Source organism: Odontesthes bonariensis, chromosome 13, assembly GCF_027942865.1.
Source record: "Odontesthes bonariensis isolate fOdoBon6 chromosome 13, fOdoBon6.hap1, whole genome shotgun sequence".
Taxonomy (NCBI): Eukaryota; Metazoa; Chordata; class Actinopteri; order Atheriniformes; family Atherinopsidae; genus Odontesthes; species Odontesthes bonariensis.
This window is the reverse complement of record NC_134518.1, coordinates 10,793,894-10,809,408: the sequence shown is the minus strand read 5'-3', so window position 1 is coordinate 10,809,408 and position 15,515 is coordinate 10,793,894. Positions and strand designations below refer to the sequence as shown.

The 15,515-nt window shown below is 40.1% G+C and overlaps 1 protein-coding gene across 1 annotated transcript in view; it reads right to left on the bottom strand.

Moving 5' to 3' along the window:
- Nucleotides 1-2,469: 2,469 nt before the first annotated feature.
- The window catches only part of gabra2b (gamma-aminobutyric acid type A receptor subunit alpha2b), a 33,097-nt gene continuing 20,051 nt past the window's right edge, over nt 2,470-15,515 (bottom strand). Inside the window, exons 8-10 of the mRNA XM_075480908.1 lie at nt 4,999-5,151; nt 4,464-4,666; nt 2,470-3,596 (exon numbers count right to left, since the gene is read on the bottom strand). Coding sequence (XP_075337023.1) covers nt 3,291-3,596; nt 4,464-4,666; nt 4,999-5,151 — 662 coding nt within the window. The 3' untranslated portion in view covers nt 2,470-3,290. The remainder of the gene's footprint in view (nt 3,597-4,463; nt 4,667-4,998; nt 5,152-15,515) is intronic.

The window sequence follows — 15,515 nt, the reverse complement described above, 5'->3', positions numbered from 1 at the left end:
CAGTCCTCTACCAAAGGTCCAACAGCTGGTCTCCTCAGTTCCCAGATGTTTACAGATAGTTTTTAAAAGAAGAGTGGATGCTGCACAGAGGTAAAGATGACCCATCTGGAATACTGGTTATATTTTACACATTAAAAGGAGTGTAATAACTCAAATTCATATACTACCATATTCATGACCAAAATACTGTGATGTTTTCAACATCTTTCTTGATTTTCCTTTTTAACTACGAAAGCTAAATCTATCAATACACAAATTGTTTTTTTGGGTATTGTTACAGTAAAATTGAAATTCGTGTCAACTTCCAAAACCACGACAAAAACTGGATATAAAGAACTGAAATAACATGTTTATTAAAAACCGCGCGCTGAATCAAGCATCCATCACTTTATCTGGAATGTTGAAGTTTCTATTTGGATGTTGGAGAAACTGTGAGACATATATCTGATGACATGAAAGAAAAAAGAACAATTCATAAAAATCCTAGATCTTGTCTCCATGCAAAGTTGGTTTCAACTGGTAAATCAAGTTAAATTATCATGAGTAAAATCATATCACCATATGAGAAAGATTAACACCTTAGAGTATATGACTGCTGATACGGGGCTGAACATCAACTTTCTTATACAATATACAGTGATCGTGGCAGAGACGGACAAGACAAGACATTTCTCCGCTTCAGGGAATACGATATCATCATATTGCACACATCAAAGGAAACTATTTTTTAATAGTCAAACAAACAAACAAAAAAAAAAAACACCGTGGCAATTCCATAACTTTAACTTAATGGTTTGGACTTTCTTTAAGAGAATGAAGCACAACCGCTAGCTCCTGCTATTTTCATGCTGATGGAAATCGATTACATGAGGACTGACATCATGAAACATGTTGGAAACAGCCAGACACTGGCTTCAGATATTGAGCAAACATTTAAATGGTGGACATGATGACTAGAGCAACAGAAGTTCTAATTGCTATCAAAACATTTGCACTGTCCTCCAGAATTATCACCACTTATGGGCGGACACATTTCAAACAAGGAAGTTTGCACGTCTCTCCAAAGGCAGTAATTGTGACCTGAACTTTGCTGACAAATAACAATAATTTCTTTTGTTTTGTACCTTCCATTCATTTTTCTACTCTGTTAATAGAGAGTTGTTGTTTTGTTCCTCACTAAATGTGCTCGTTTGACAGTGTTTGATACAAACTGAGTCACTTCTGGTTACAAACCTGAAGAAAATGATCACCTGGCTATACAGCTTCAAGTAGGTTTTTTTTAGTCTCCTTAGGTTCTTATTCTTTGCTTTCCTTAGTCTTGTTGTTGTCTGTTTTTTTGTTATTGTTTTTTTTTCCAGCTTAAAAACCATTACTTAAGGCTTAAGGCCTTACTTAAAAAGCATACAGACTGTATACAAAACATTTAAAATAGGCTGCATACATGACAAGTTAAGGCAATATCCATGTGCCTCCAAATATTTTGACAGCCAGCAGGGGGTGACTCCACTTTAGAAAAGAACCACTTTCACTTGATGTATTACTTTGGTAAGAACTTTTCCCAATGAATTTACCGTAGAGTAAAATTGAGATAAAGCAGCCAACGCTTTTAGGCAAGGCTAAACTGTGACTGCTTGTGTTCTTAGATTTTAGATCAACCCCTCTCTCACCATTTTAGGCTTCAAAAACCACAATGGTCATCGGACAAAACGGCAGTCCTCAAACGAATGGATGATGTGAGGATAGCTATGGGCGTCTTTTATATAGGGAGTCTATAGGGACTTTCATATAAGATGTGGCATTCCCTAAGCTCCGAAGTAGACCTGAAGTAGACCTGGAAGCAGTCATTGTTCAAGTGCAACTTCTGGATGAGCCTAAACTCTCCCAACTGCTGTCTCGCCATGAGGGTATTATGTACCCGCACCCCTCTTCCACCGCAGCAATGCCAAGTCTTTCCTCTGAAAACTTTAGAGATACATCCTGCATCATGTCTTGGAAAAACTAGCTTTTTCCTGAGTATCTCTTCAGTAGCCTTGCAACTGGCATAGAACTTCTCCCTCCTATGCCCTGCCCTCATGTCGAGCACAGCACATACTGCTTTCTGTGAAAGCAACTTTTGAAAAAAGCCAACTACAGGAACTAACTTGAGCAACCTCTAATGGCAGACATACAAGGTTAGCAACTTCATTAGCCAACCGGGGAAGAAACAAGTTTGGCCCCAGAGAGAAAACAGAGCTAAATGTTTGATAGTTCTATCAAACATGGCTCCTAATGAATGCTAATGTTGGTCATAGTCTGCTGGTGTGTGAATAGGTTAACTGTTTGCTAACATGTTGGTCAGACTTGCGCGTCCGTCATATTTTTTGTGGTTGGATCCTGCGCCCCCTGGTGGTGATTTCAAGATTTTTCAAGATAATTTTCATATGAGCTACAGTATTATAGGCAGGATTCACATGCAAACATTTCAGGCCTTCTGTCTCATTCGGTTTGAATGAGATGACATCTTGCTTCGATGAAAGTGAATTCTGAGTGTGCCGCGTCGTTTTTGCTAGCGCTCTGTTTGCATAGCTTTGCTGCAAAGTTGAGGAGAGTAAACATTTTTTCCGAGTGGCAGTGGAGGCGCCAACGAAATAACCTGCTGCTACAATTTCAATTGTGTGAATCCTGCTCACACAGCTTCTTTCTATTGAGTTGATGTGTTTCAGTAATTCTGGAGATCAGTGTCTGATGGCAGCCCTATATCTGCAGTCACAGGCAATAAAACAAGTTTTAACTGTAACAATATTATACAAGTGTGTTTTTGCATTGGTTTGGAAAGAAAGAAAGAGTCGGGCCACACTTACATGGCAAGGAACGAAAGAAAAATGAGAACCAGTTCATTTCACTCCAAAGAAAAATACGCACTGTGATATCAAGAAAGTGGGCATTACCAGCGTAATTCAACACACTTAGAAGTCATCTTAAATAAAATGTATGTGTTAATGTTAAGGTCTTAAATCTTCATTTGATTTGTATGTACAGTGGCCACATCCTGGAACTGGAAACATACTTTCAAGGGAATATGCACTCAAATCAAAGTATTCACACAATATGTTACCATGAAACCATGAATATAAATATACATACACATTTACAAAAGCCAGGCTTTTCAAAAGTGCTGCAGACTGTGTAGAAAACAGGCGGAGATAGAGGGTCACACTGCAATCCAGGACTGCAAAGGTATGTGTATACAGTTTCTGGAGGTATTTGGTTCGTTTCTTAGTCCCCAGACCAGAAGCCATCAAAACTGCTGTCTAAGTGGAGGGGACCATGTCCTTTATAACGGGTTCTCTGTTTAAGTAGGTGGCCCAGTAGACAAGGTTGAAGCTGCCGAAGAGAACTGGAAACATAACCCGGGACATTCTGTCAATTTTGCTAACGCTGTTGAATGTCTTCTTCTCTTGGGCTTTGCCGTCTGCTTTGGCCTTGCTGGGATCCGTAGCACAACCTTTGGCAATAGTCGGAAGTGTGCTGGAGTCCTTGTTGATATTAGGTGCGTAGTTGGCCACTGCTACAGCGTAGGCGTTATTTTTCTTGACGACAGATGCCCTCTCTTTTTTCTGTCGAGAGACCAAACGGATTAGTTGCTATTCAAAACAACCTCACTTGTCATCACACGTCCATGAATTTAAAAGGAAGTTAAACGAAGGGCTGTGCCACAATGAAGGCCAGCAAGGGCCAGATCCATCACTAGTTTGCTAAGGACACACAGATTTCCAGATTTTTCTGTTTGATTAGCTCTCTTTGAACACAAGGTGCAAAAGGGGGTGGAAGTACGTACGTTCTGTAATTAGGATATTTATGTACAAATGAAGCGAATGAGACAAACAAACAAACTACCACGCACACTCACATCTAGGATCAATTTAGGATCACCAGTGAACCTAACATGCATGTTTTTAGACAGTGGGAAGAAGTACTCAGAGAGAACCCACGCAGGCACATTGGGAGCATGCAAACTCCATATTGAAAATGCCCCAGCATTCAAACCAGGCTGTGAGGGGACAGTGCTAACCACTAGTGTAGCATTATTGTTGACATTGTAACGTAATATGGGTACTAATGATGTAAGATCTGTCCTCCCCCCTGAACTGCTCTGGTCTCTGCACATTACAGTAGGATAAATTTGACTTCCATGTTATCCCTGATAAGTATTTCTTCTGCATCCAGAAAAGAGAAATCGTCATGTGTCACATCTCACAACAAAAACACTAAGCTGCCATCGTAGCTTTTTTCTATAAAGGTGCACTTGGTAATGCATGCTGATTTGAAACATAAAAAAGAGCACGAGGAGGTTTGAATAAGCTGTTACTATTTTTTCCTCCCCTCGTCTCCAACAAATGCCTTTAAAGCCACAACCTGCGAGACGCAATACAATGCTAATGAATTCTCTTTGAAAATGGAAGACGTGTTTTCTTCTTCATTACCTTCTCACTCACGATACTCTTCCCATCCCAAGCCCAGCCTCGCTTTGTGAAGTAATTGACGGTGGCAAACTCAATCAAAGCGGAGAAGACAAAGGCGTAGCAGACAGCGATGAACCAGTCCATGGCCGTGGCATACGCAACCTTAGGCAGGGAGTTCCTTGCACTTATACTCAGTGTTGTCATTGTGAGAACAGTGGTCACACCTGGGAAAAAAAAAATTTTGGTCGGCTTTTATGATATTACTTTTTTTTTCTATGACACATATATGTTTCACATACATTAATGCTGTAAATGAAGTATGCGGACCAACGTAGCGCACATCTGAAAAATCATTTTCCCTTTTTATGCTGACTGTTTTTGACAGTTAGGGCCTCTTAGAAGCGTCTCCTCCAGTCTGTTTTCTGAGTTCCCACCGTGAGCTTGAGCATCTCATAACACTGGTCTTCAATTACATCAGTGTCGTTGGGAATTAGAATATTTCAATAACACAGCGAGGCTAAAAATAATGTGCTCGGCGATGTAGTGATATGCTTACCAAACACAGTCCTAGCTGGCACAGATTCTCTGTTTAGCCAGAAAGACACCTGGGAAAGGATGACTGTCATGATGCACGGGAGGTACGTCTGGATGACAAAGTAGCCAATCTTCCTCTTTAGATGGAAATGAGCTGTCATCACTGTGTATTCACCTGCAAAAGAATAAAACAAATATCTTAAGAGCCATTTGACTGTTACTTTTAATTACCTGCTACGTTTTATGTCTGCATTCATCTGTCAGCTCTGCATACATTTCTTTGGTATATATGTACAATCTTCCCCCGTGCTGGAATTCTACAAACTGTCACTTTTGAATGGAATTTGCTTTGTTGCAATCGCCCACAGAGGACTTTTCATCCCTCACTTCAGATCTTTTATTGTCCATTCAAGTTCAAATTCTCCTAAATAAATCATACTGTTACACTATTTATGTCTTGCTGCAATTTATTCCTCCTCAATTTGCTAGGACCTGTTTCTTGAATGAGCAGACGGTAGCTTTGGTTGGAAATAAGTCTGCCTCAGGCACAACTATCAATATTCTAATAGTTGTGGCAGAGTCTGCTTGGATTAATCTATATCAAATCTGTGAGGTGTCGCATTTCTCATCGGAACATTATTGTTGTGAAAGTTAGCCTTATTTCGATTTCTTAGACTACAAAATAATCTGAAAAAGTTGAGAGAGTGCATTCACATTTCAGCAAAACGTTATATTTTTATCTCAGGATTGTAGCTTTAAGAAGCAAATGCTGTCTTAGACATAGGCCGACTAGATGAAAACTGCATGTTGATATAATAATCCATCTACACAGGGACGTGAAACAGTGCCAGTGCTGCAGTTGCAGCCAGGCTTTCCAAATGGAAGATATCTCAAAGAGAAGCCAAGATTTGACATGAGAAGAAAGAGATGTGTTACCCATGGCAACAGAACAGAGAAACATAGCTCATTTGCGGCGATTTCGAAATGAGGGCCTTGATACACGCTGCCACTTGGCAAGAGGAAAGTCCTTTTCAGCAATGGAAAAGGGGGAGGGGGTGTGAACTCTATGGACTAATCCCAACAGATTTTTTTTATTCACCCCCTTTTTTTTATAGCACCATAGTTGTATTGCATGTGTTACATGCAGTTGTGTGAGGACAAATTCTGTCTGTCACCGTATCCGCAGCCACGCACTGGAATTTAGAGAAATTGAGTGCACTCTCGGTACCCTATGGAGCTCTATATCTTGCGTAATTCAATTTGCATGCCAGTCCTCATGCCTGTGTCGTGGATGGGGGAGGACTATGTATGAGCAAGGAATTCACTGAACGTGGCTCAATTCACTGGATCTTGCTCTGCTTCACCGAGACAAAGTATAATTATTATAGGATAAAGATAAGGATCACAGCTGGTTTCCCACGTTTCCTTGATAAATGAATGGGGAACCAAAGAGGAATACCTCCCTCAGTCAGCACATGCTCTGTAACATAATTTCATTGTTTTATGATTAAGAAGGACCAGAAAGCAAAGCTGCTACCACGTCCAGATTATTTTTTCCTTAACTTTTCAGCTGGTATATGAGAAACAATAAGAACACTTTTGAGGAAAGTAATCTTTTTTAAAAATGTTATATTTACATTCCCTTGATAAGAAAACTACAGCAGGGTGGCATTGTATTTACAAGATCTGCTCTACCAAAATCTGTTAGTTTTGCTGCATGTTTCAAAATATGTAAACCACCCTGACTTATATTTACTAGAATGAGTTAGAAATGAGCTATAGCCTAATGTAAATCAAAAGTATTTTCCTTTAAAACCATACATGTCTTAGACTGGATGCTCTACATAGAAATTAAAGTCTTAATTTGTTAGACTTTATAGGCTCACGGCATCGCCGGTAACACCTGGGTTAATTTCTCAGACTTTAAAAAGCTCCCTCAGCTACAACACAGTATTCAACTGTTGTTACAGGCTGAAAGGTCTTTCTGTAAACAGGGAACTGATTTTGATTCCTTGAAAAAAAAAGCAAAAACAAACGAATAATGGAGTTTTCATCAATTTACGACCCTGGAGGGTAGACAACTTCCAAGCAGGCTACCAATCACACGCTGTAACACTGCTAGCAAGCAACTAATTCTTTCAGCTAATTGTTTTGGTCTTTTCAGCCAAACAACAGATTTATTCACCCTCATCAGAACTGTTTTTGACAGCAGAAAAACTAAAGCTGATTTCAGTAAAAAAAAAAAAAGAAGAAAAAACTGTGGGGAAAAAAGCTTCTGACTATACGTTTCCAGCAACATACAACAGTTAACAACTTTAGCGACTGTCAAGTTAGCAGAATATCGTAGAACATTTAGCAGGTAATATTTTGCCCAGGAGTTCGAATTGAGGTAATAGTTGCTTTGCAATGATTAAAATATGCAAAAACACACCTCTATTGAAAACTTTTGTTTCCCTGTGTTGGCTGGATAAGTAAATGAAAAGCTTATCAAGTTGTTGACCGTTCAGAGCTCGTTTGTTCTTTGCACCAATGTGACCAGAAATAAGTCACTGAAGGTTTTAAAAACACGATCATCTATCTATGAATAAAACTTCAGGGCTATAAAGCAACAACATAGAAATCACTGAAAACCCATAGTGTGTATGAAGTATAAGGTTGTATCGCTCTGTGTCTCAGATATGCATGACCAGCATGACGAAGGCTGAGATTCGAAGTCTGGGCGTTTTTTGGGTGTCTTAAGAAACTTTTAATAGTTTCATTTTGATTGGATTTTGGTTTCGGAAAGCACAAGATTTTGTTAATTTTTTAAAAAATGTTTGCCGTTTTTGGATATTTATGTTGTTTGTTACGGTGCGTTCAGACCGGACGCAACGCACCGCGTTACTCGCGCGAGTTTTGCCGCGGGTGTAGTTGAATTTAGTCGCCTTATTCGCGTGAGTAAACAACGAGCGAATTTTCGTTCAAGGGGTTTATCCATTTCATTCTCTCATCAACCATGGCTGATAGAAGTACCATCGCGTCCTTATACCTGCTGTGGCAGTCCGAGATTCGTCGGAAACGCACACGCCGTCGTGTCTGGGTCAGTGACATCATCCGGATGTGCACTCAGCTCGGAGAATTTCACCGCCTTCTCCAGGAGTCGCGTCTGGATGACGGCCGCTTCCAGCGGTATTTCAGGCTCACCAGGACCCAGTTTGATGACCTGCTCGGGAGGATCGGTGCCGCGATCTCTCGGCAGGACACCAACTACAGGCGCTCCATTTCAGCTGCGGAGCACCTGTCCATCTGTCTCCACGTCACTGATGTCCAGAATCTCAACGCTGATAGGCTGTCGTGACGCGAATATTTCGCCAAAGTTGGATTTTCTAAACTTGCGCAAATTCGCGTCTTGTCACTCGCGCGGCGGTATTCGCCTCATTCGCGCCGCCTCAAAAACGCCATTCGCGTTTGTATGTTTTAGATACTGATACAAATAGCACTGTTTGTAATGGTGTAGCACTAAGATGTTGATGTGGTAAAATTCATTTCTGTTTTAGAGTCTTCTATGAAAAAAATAATAGAAAATAGTTTTCTACTTTTGAGCAATATTGCCACCTACTAGCGTGTCTTTGTATTGCTGAAGTGTAATCTGTAGTCAGAGTATGCAAAGAGCAATATGGAAATATGGCAGTTAGCCTAAGTGACAATACAGTGTGTATAATAATGTATATGTTATATATTGAACTGTGACGCGTACGTACCCGTCACCGACCACCCAAAAAGTTCAGGGTCAGGATTTTTATTACACTATCAGCTCTGCACTTGCATTTAAAATTTAAAACGGAATGAAGTGTGTCAAAAAGCGGTTTGTTCCTGCATAGGCGTGACGGTGGAAACAAGAAAGACCCAGCTCTTCAGAGAGCATCTCCTATCCTAGCACTTACCCTGTACTTCCCTCTATGCCTGCACCCTATTTGTACACTGTCACCCCGTCACCTCTGACAAATGGTTTCCTTCTATGTAGCTTATTGTTAGCTTTGATGTCAGTTGTAATGTTATATCCTCATTTGTAAGTCGCTTTAGATACAAGCGTCTGCTAAATGCAGAAACACAACATAACATAACATATAAGACTGTCAGTTCTGCTCAGTCATGGGTTTTTCATGTATGCAGTTACACATCAAATGTTTTTTGAGAGCAAACAAAAACAACTGAATTCAACATGACTGTGTGACAAATGAATGAATGGTTGAAAATTGGGACTTCTGTAACAGTGCGTTGATATGTTCACAGGCTTATGCAAGATGTCTGTCCCCGCGAGGCCTGCGAAGGAATTGGTTTGTGCCAAATGACCTAGTTTGAAAGTACGCTACACCAAACACTGACACACTAGTAATGAATGATTCATTTAAAGCCAGCCAATCAGATAATGTGGAGTGACTAGTTAAACAAGAGAATCAGTCACTGGCAGGCATTTTGCCTTCTACCAAGGCATCAAACACCACTTAACCTAGATAGGAGCATTTAGTGCATGAAAGGGAATTCTTACTCAGTGGAACAGCGGCAGGGATTCCCATGATAGTGGATTGCAGTCACTGGGGGAATACTGCATGTAAGTAATTGATACCTAAAGGAAGTGATGGTGGAAAACCTGGCGAAGAGAGGTAGTCACATGCATTTATACTGCGCATTCTAAGGATGCAACATAAAAATTAGATTTAAATGATTCTTTGGACATGTTTTTGTATTTGAATTCAGAGCAGACAGATTGTTTTTGATTTGGGTAAAACTCTTCAGAGGAAAAAAAAAATGCCATCGACTCAACAGATCGATTGCACATCCCTTCAATAAAGGTGTCTTTATAGATTGCGATGTAAGGGAAGATGTCTCGGTCTATCTTTCAGCCAAATTCTTTCAGAAACATCAGATGTAAATGATGCTTTCATCCGCACTATCCTAAAATACCTGGAAACTTCAGCAGAGAAAGCCCCAAGAACTGAAAACTGGAGCAGCTTGTGAAAAAAGAATGGCTTACTCCGTGCTCAGGTACATCAAAGAAGACACGAATCTCCAAAGCCAAGCTTTGCAAACCATCTACTCTTCCCCTAAGTCTACAGTTTAAGTCCGGAGGCTATGACCTTAAGATCAATATCTTCCACCAGGGACAAACTTCTGAAACTCTCTCATTGTCATCAGATGTATCTCATTCTTTACCTTTTTTTGAGCCACGATACACATTCTACTCATTTTCCCTATGACATGATTTCCTCCAGAATGCTTGCAAATCTTTTAGGATCTACACTTAATGGATATTAGCACATAAACAACACGTCAAATGTTGACACGATCAAAGAACAGAGATGCGATCGTTACTGTGTTGAATCGCTTCTTTTTCTAGCGGTCTGTTGGGACTGAGCTGACCAATTCTGGCAGGTTGCATTCTTACCCCGTAGGACTCAGCTTCTTTTGTAAAAAAATGTAAGTGATTTTTTTTATTTCATCATGTGCCAGTTATTTTCAGCAACAGGTCTGGGCCACACGCAGGTCACGTAGCACCTGGACTCTGTTATCAAGGCACCGTTGCTGTTATATTACATGCAGGATGTAATTAGTCCTGATGAAATGAGCAAGCTCTTCCCTAATGGCAACATATGTGGCCTCAAAATTCTGTCAGCAGCAGTGGTTCCTTTACAGATCTGCAGGTTCAGGTTCCTGGCATTCCAAGTTCAGTCTTTGCTGGTGCTATGGGCAGCCTTAGAAAGCCAAGCATGTGTTGAAATCAAAGGCTGGCATCAATAAAGGAAACAATCGGCAGAAACTGCATTTCATAAATATCTGGAACACCGGGTTGATACGTCCTAGCGAACCCAGAGCGGAGAGAACCCTGTGACTTCTGTGAAAAAAGCGATGAAAGAGTCATCAGCTCAATAGAGATCATAAATTGAGTTCTGTTATGGTGTATTAGGCTGATCGTATTATTTCCTAATCCCTACTGAGTCATTTTGGGGGACGGATCAAATAGTTTTTCTCCCTAAACTTAAACCGATTTTCTTACTGAAACCTAACCAAGTTTTTTTTTAATTTATTTATATTTTACTTGTTCACTATAACAAAGTGAATAAATACAAAAAAAAATAATAAGATAAAAAGTAGAGGAAGAATATATAATCTACTAACCTCTTTTCCTATGAATCCCTTCATCTAGTGCTGTCAGTTACCTTCATAAGTCAAATAATTGGTTCAATTAAGTCCACATGTGTGTATTCTATGTATCGCATGATACCAGGACACCTGTTGTGAAAGGCCCCAGAGTCTGCAACACCACTACAGATGAGGGGTTAGGTTATGAAAACCAGTTCAGCTATTGTCTGAGAACACTGCTGCAATCGTCCGCTCTCTGGTTTAAGCCAGCTGGCATTCAGCTGGTGATGACACGGCATCACCCGCCTGGGATGAGAAGCTGTTGGCTCGTCGGAGGAATGAATGGGAACGCACAAGGTGGAGTTGATTTTCAGAAATGTCCTCAGTCCATGCAGTGGCTTTCACCACAGGATTGTGCTTGCTGTTATTGCAGTGCTGCCGGAGGGCCTGAAGATCGGGGTGATTCTGAAATACAGCAGTTTTTACAGCCTTGTTCCCTGTGTAGAGCTTCTCTGATTCGTTTAATGATATTATGGACCACAAGTGATGGAATCCCAGCATCTATCCAGGTGTATGTATATCCATGTCAATTTGCTTACATACTTCTGGAAACCTCTGTGATGTTCTTTGCTCCCAATTTTGTAACAAATGAGTAGCCAATCAAGCCAATTAGTCTTTTAAATGACTGATCTATCTGAATTGATCTATCTTTATTTAGCATTACACTTTACGCTTTTCCTGCAACATGTTGCTTGCATCAAAATATAAAATTAGTGATTAAGAACAATTATCAACATTTCTCAGTTTAAACAGTTGCTTTGTTGTATTTTTACTGTTTGGATTTACTGTGAGCGATTTGCAAATCATTGTAATCACTTTGTGTTGTTTCCTTACACAGTTCCAGTTTTTTTTATTAATACTGGGTTCTATAAATGAGACAGGAATTAGTCTGAATTGATGCTGAAGTTCCAACCCTGCTTAAGTGTATCAGGCCTTCTGTTACGCTTCCTCAGCTTCAGACTATGACTAAAATTAGATGAGTGTTGTCACTCAGTAACACAGAGAATACTACTGCGTTCAAATCCCTTAGCTACAGACACATTCAGTTCACTTGAATTAAACTAATGTGTGAGATGTTTGTAGAACTTTTCTTCTCCTTATTTTTATTTTTTGGGGTGGGGGGGTGCATGATAACGTCAGGGAAACTTTAAAGAAATAGACTTTTTTTCCCTTTTTTTTTTTTTACTAACGGGCAGTAATTAAGAACCACAGCAGACTGGACAGCTAATATTTTGTATGTTTGGAATTACATGAGAGATTTCCAACATTTTTGGCTCTTGGCAGCCTCTGCTTGCAGTCCCTCTCCATGTGTGGCATGCAGTACAGCAGTAAGGAGCAGTTCCAAAGATGAATACAGAGGTTCAATAGTTTAAGGATAGCTTAATCATCTTGTGATCCTCACATTTATCTAGTGGCCCTTTTAAGGGCCCCAGCCTCTGCTTTGAACTGCATCAGAAGCTTTCGTATTTCTCATATTTTTGAAAGGAGAGCCCTTTGTGTCTTCTGTTTTGAAAAGTACTATATAAGAACTTTATGATTAGTTTATGCTCATATTGCCATAGCGATATGCATTGCTACCATGACAACACACCCCGTAACAAGTGCTATGTGTGTGTGTGTGTGTGTTTGTGTGTTGAATTAGATCTGTCAGGTGAATTCTGAGGTCCTTCAGACTTTAGTCACAAGTCCTTTGTTATTCATCCTAACGTATGTAAAATCTTTATTAATTATTGTCACAATATGAAGATACAACTTCTCTGCTGCTTAATCATCAGTGATACAGTGATAAACATGTGTATTAACTACTTGCATAGCTGTGGTCCATCTCTGCCCTAACAGAACCAACCTCATCCCCAGCCGGCACATCTCACTGCACTGATCTGGCGGCCTATTTGTTACGCATGCTTGCTGCTTTCACTGCTCCTCAGCACCAAGCCTCCACCTGCGTCAGTTCTGCTCTGTTTGTACGCACTCCGGAGGGCATTTATTTCTAAGTTAATAACCGCTGGGGGATTATTTGAAATTGTCCCTGCATGTTATTTATCTCTGTGTTATGTATTTCATTCTGCTACACCAAACTGCACCGCAGAGATCCTTACTGAGAGGAGAATCATATTGCAGAGATTCATATTTCCATTTGTATTTGCTTTGCAATAATGATACTATCTGACAGAAAGGGATTAACCCTAACCGTAAACCCCTAACCCAAAACACATGTAATGGATGATGAATTTTTTCTTAGTTGAAAAAAGATCTCACAAGATTCCGTCTTAAATCATTGGATCTAGTGAATAAATCTTCATGGAATTTTTTTATTCAAATCCTTCTCAGCTTGTTTTCTCTCAGATGGTCTCACATACTGTTGTTTTGTCAGGAACCCTTGTTGTCACAAACCAGTGCAGTGGGAGGTGGCACACTTTTAAACCAAACCACTACTCTTTTCTAATTATAACCACGTATTTTCGATTCCTAAACCTAACCAAATAGTTGTAGGTGTTGGGGTTGTCTGCTCTGTTACTCACCCAATATATGTTCATGATGTAGAGGATTAACCAGGGAACAGGGGCAGCCAGCTGCTGTTGAGTTGTGGACACTACAGCTGCGCCTCATTAACATGTCAAAGAAACAAACTAACACAGAAAATCTGAGACAAATCTGGGTGCACCACTCCACAAGTTTATGGTGCACCAGAGAGTGAGTAAAACGTTTCAGTATAAATTTGTAACAGTTTTCCAACATGGCTGACCACTGACATAGTGGACCACAGAGTAAAACAAGTCAAGCAAAGCCTTATTGCCTGAACCTAGGAAGGAAACAGTGTTACCTAACGCTAAACAAGTTGTCCTGATGTCTAAACCTCAAGTTAACCCACACAGTGACCAAAAACAGAAAACTAGGAAGCAGAAACCATGCTGTCCTAAACTGTCCTGGGTCTCAGTTCTCATAATTCCAGTGACCCTCTGCCACCTCGCTTCCAGCCACTTTAAAAGAACTTTATCTTTTGTTCATAAGCGAACACTCCAGAGTGACGATGAAGCTTTCACTGTTGGCATCCATTACTGCAGTGGCTGGTCCATTAGGGCACCACTGCCAGAGACATTGATGGGTCTGGAAGAAAATGGCAGTATTTGATACCTGATGACGGAAACTGATGTCACAAAAACACTCGTTACATGGCCATCATCAGTGATTTGCTTTTTGCCAGCATATAATCAACAGTCATTTGATGTAAAATCCCAGCTTGTGAAGGAAAACAGTGGCCAACCTCTGCTCATCTTTGCAGAAGAAACCTCCACACCTCCTTGTGTCTCATTGTTCCACTCAAGGCCGACTTAGTTTTTACAACTTACAACCAGCTTTTGATCAACGCTTTCAAATGATTTCTCTGTAACACATGCTTCCTGGACTGTAATGATGTTTTTATCCGCACACACACACAGAAACACATGTAGACTCATGTATGCTCTCCCAAGCTCTGGCCCCGTTTCTGTGTTGGTGGGGTTGCATGAATATTCCTTCTAATTTTAGCCCTCATTATCGTTTTCTTTTATAGTATAGCCTATTTTCCAATATATTTGTGCACTTTGTTCTTTCTCTAATGATTGAACTTGACAACTATTATCTTGAATAGAGCATATTTCTATTTCTGTATGGGATCCAAAAAAAAGCCAAGTACGCTTCAAGCCAACATAGTCAGGGCTTTAGTTGCTGCAACATTTCTCTGTGCTTTAAAAACTACCCTCAACATTAAAACAATTATAAATAAATATAATAATTTATAATTATATATAATATAATTATAAATAAATATATTTATATATATATACATATAGCAATTCTAAGTCTCTATGATCGTCCCTCATCTAGCCACTGTAAATTTAGCCTGTTCTTGAAAATAAAACTGCTCCTACTCCTTCAAGTTGGATGGGTTCAGCTGGTGTACAACAATCTTTAAGTCATGCCACACATTCTCAGTTGGATTGAGGTCTGGGCTTTTAACTAGGCCATTCTGACACTTTTAAATGTTTTCCCCTTCAACTGCTCGAGGGTTGCTTAACCTTCTTCCGTGTGTTTGGTGAGTTTCCCACATGCTTATCGGTGAATTTGCCTGTAAGCAATGTTTTTTGTCTTCCCGCTCCTCTGTCTTTTGGTCTCTTTGTCCCTCTCTAAGCAAGTTTGTTGTGGTGCCATATTCTTTCCATTTTAGCCCAGTCTTCTCTGACTGTCCGCTCATGGGCCTGATGATCAGGCATCATTATGCACAAACTTTCTGTTCTTAAAAACCTGAGAAAGCATTTCATCGGGCACAAAATAAGGAAATTGCCCACAGTACAGAATGAGTCACCAACATCTTTTTTT